At 33.0% G+C, this 3,253-nt stretch overlaps 1 protein-coding gene across 3 annotated transcripts in view; it reads right to left on the bottom strand.

Moving 5' to 3' along the window:
- Positions 1 to 2,266, bottom strand: part of LOC105171111 (probable serine protease EDA2) — a 10,267-nt gene extending 8,001 nt beyond the window's left edge. For all 3 annotated transcript variants that reach the window (XM_011092135.2, XM_020696887.1, XM_011092134.2), the window contains exons 1-2: positions 1,991 to 2,266; positions 1 to 126 (exon numbers count right to left, since the gene is read on the bottom strand). In XM_011092135.2, coding sequence (XP_011090437.1) covers positions 1 to 126; positions 1,991 to 2,176 — 312 coding nt within the window. In that variant the 5' untranslated portion in view covers positions 2,177 to 2,266. The remainder of the gene's footprint in view (positions 127 to 1,990) is intronic.

Here is a 3,253-nt window from a genome sequence, read left to right on the forward strand (position 1 = left end):
AGAGATATAGTCATTGGCAATCCCACTGCAAGCAGATTCTCCACATATTTTCAAAAATATTGGTCCGTCAGGGGCCCGAAAGTTATCAAGATATTCATAGTACCGTTGTCCAAAATGACGATGATCCTGCAATAAAATTTATGCTGAGAACAGGTACTGAATTTACAATAATGCTAATTCTTGATATTAATTGATTGTGCTTTAATTTTTTAATGTGACCATGAAAAATGTACTCACAGGAATACAAATCTACCCAAAAGGCCAAAACATAAAACAGGTCAAAATTGGACATCCCGACACATAAACTTTAGTGTAAAAAAGTTTCTTTGGCTCACGCAAAACACATGTAACAGCATATTTATATGAATAGGCTCCTACACTGTTGGAGTTCCAGAAAGAGCACATGAAGATATCCCTAGGAACAGTTATGCAACAGTTAATAATGCAATTTAATGCCAGTGTTCATATATTTGATGGGCAATGTACTCGAATATTCACTAACAAAATTGGCTCCTGTCATTAGGGGCATGCATAAACCTGCTCACTGAACCACTAAAACCACATCAAATCACCCGTAACCCATCAATTTGTTTGCAAAAGAAATAATGAAAATTTGTAAACTTAAAGCCCGCCACTTTCAGTCAGGTTTAATAATTATAACCCGTTAACTTGCAACAAGATGCTACATGCATGTGAATATGCACACAGTGAGACTTTGATCTTGTTTAATGATACACATTTTCTCACTCAAATTTATTTTTCTTATTATTTATCAAATTTAAACTAAAAGCAACCTTTTTTTTGTTTTTTAACTATCAGAATAAACTTGAATTACAACTAGAAAGGAGTTAGAAATACAAGAGAGTGCACTTAATTTACTAGTCTGTCAACTCGATCACTAAATACACCAAATGCTGTCAACCCCAATTGCTCAGTTTAAATAGATAGCGTCAATTCAGTTTTTCAAAGACTCACACTTGTTAGATCATATTAAAATTTTATTCTGAAGTTGACCCCATGAATTCAGCTCCCCTTTGGATTCCATCAATAAGTAACTCAAACAAAGGTTCAGCTTATAACCACAGTAATCCATGTTTCCCTGTTTATGTTAGGGATCAAATTTAGTCAAACCATGAAAGTGTGTAGAAAATATGAAATTAAAAAGAAAAATGCAAGACACAAGATTTACGTGGTTCCAAGAATTCCCTTACGTCCACGGTTGCTCAAGGTCCACTTCTACTAGGACAATCTCGTGGAAATTACAATAAAAGGTAATAGATCAACCACTTTTACTAGGCTTCCTGAAACCATTGTAAGATTTACAATTTTTACCCTTCGGTCTAGATGAAATATTGGGGCAAACTCCACAGACCGACATTTTATTTTGACTTTCCCTCAGCTCATTCCAACTCCAAAAAGATCCACATTTATATAAGCTTTTAATGATCCACCGCAGTCCTTAAACCACTTTTATAACAGCTGGTCACGTCTACCGAATGCCATAAATGCTTTCCCGCTTTACAATGGCTTATAAACAGACACCTACAATCATCTGGTCAAACCAGTTGCTCTTCCATTTAGCTAAGAAAACGAAAAAAAATTCACGGACCCATTTTATGTAACCTTATAAGACTCCAACCAAACCAAAAACAGATACAGACATACTTGAGCAAGTAATCAAGGAAACATTCCACCGTCCAAACGCAAAAGAATTACCTTTATGCCTCCCGTGCATACACATATACGCCAGACATCCACATAACTTGAACATGCAGGAGACTTCAGCGACATGAACATTAAATTAAAGCTATATCTTCAACTAAGTACTCAAATTCGGAACTTTTGAGAAATTAATCAAGCAAAAAAAATTGCCATTTCAACGGTTAAACACCACCAAAACCGAACCCCAATTGCCCATTCCCCAGGAACACGAACAGCAGCAGCAGTTCAATCAGCGAATCCAACAAACAAATCAGAGAAACAGACTTACGTAAGGAGAGAAGTGGTCGAGTGTTTGATTGAACCAGTGCTCTTGTTTCGTCAAATACTTTTTGCTAGTGGCACCCGGCAGCCGGAGAAGCCGCGAAGCTGACGCCCCACCTGACGCAACCACCAGAATTAAAAGGAAAAAAGCGAACGACATCGACGCCGGCGTAGTTGCGGTGAGCTTCGTCATTATATCACCGTTTCTCCAAATGCAAGGAAGAAAATTATTTTCTTCCAAAGTTCAGCTTTTCGACAAAGACTCCTCAGATCATTGGCCTTTCTTTTATAATTTGCCTTTTTCCTATTTCTAGTTAATGGAAAGTGAAACAATCTGTGTAGTGTAGTTAATTATTTTTTTATTAATAAAAAATAAATAAATTATATTAATATAATTTATTTAAATATATTAGTATTAATATTATGAGTCGGGATTACAAATTAAAAAAAAAAAAATTTAAAAAAAAATTGCCCAAAAATTGTGAAATCACGACTTGAGCAATTTTTTATTTTTTTAATTTCGTTTAATTAAATTTTTTATAAATTAATTATAGAAAATTAATAATAAATTAATTTTTAACAAACATATTAAGTCTAAAAAATCATAATATTAAAATTATATTAATTTAAAAAATTAGAATTAAGTACACAAATGTAATATTGTATATTTTTGTGTACGATTATAAAAAATTCAATGAACTATAAAATTATTCTTGACAACTAAGTACCGGCACATTTGATTGTGTAGAAGAATTTCTTTGTTGGGTTTGTATGTGTGTGTGTAATTTATAATTGTGTGCATGTGTAATAGTTTAGAATATATATATTTATTTATTTATCATGGAGGTGGGGCGGTGGATGATGGCCCACTCCTAAATTTCATTATTTTCTAGTTTTTCTTTTTTTAAAAAATTTAATTTAACTTTTTCTCAAAATATCCATTACATCCTTCCTAATTGTCTTAATTAATATAATTTGCTCTCAAACATTATAACAAGCTCCAATTTAATCCGTTCAATTTTAATATTTTTGAATTTCAACCTATAATTTATTTACTAATTAACTAAGTTTCATAAAGATTTATTAATTAATCCCACAATTATATACTATAATCTTTGGGCGCCACAAATAAAAAGTCTTATGCAAGCCAACTACTTCAAGGACTATGTGGATAGAGAAAAGATGCATGAGCATAAGGAAGAACGCTCTTGACATTGGAGCTCCTGTTGAATTAAGGAGATTGTTGTAGATCCTCTTAAGAGGGAGCACA

This window comes from Sesamum indicum, linkage group LG9 (assembly GCF_000512975.1).
Source record: "Sesamum indicum cultivar Zhongzhi No. 13 linkage group LG9, S_indicum_v1.0, whole genome shotgun sequence".
In the NCBI taxonomy this organism is placed as follows: Eukaryota; Viridiplantae; Streptophyta; class Magnoliopsida; order Lamiales; family Pedaliaceae; genus Sesamum; species Sesamum indicum.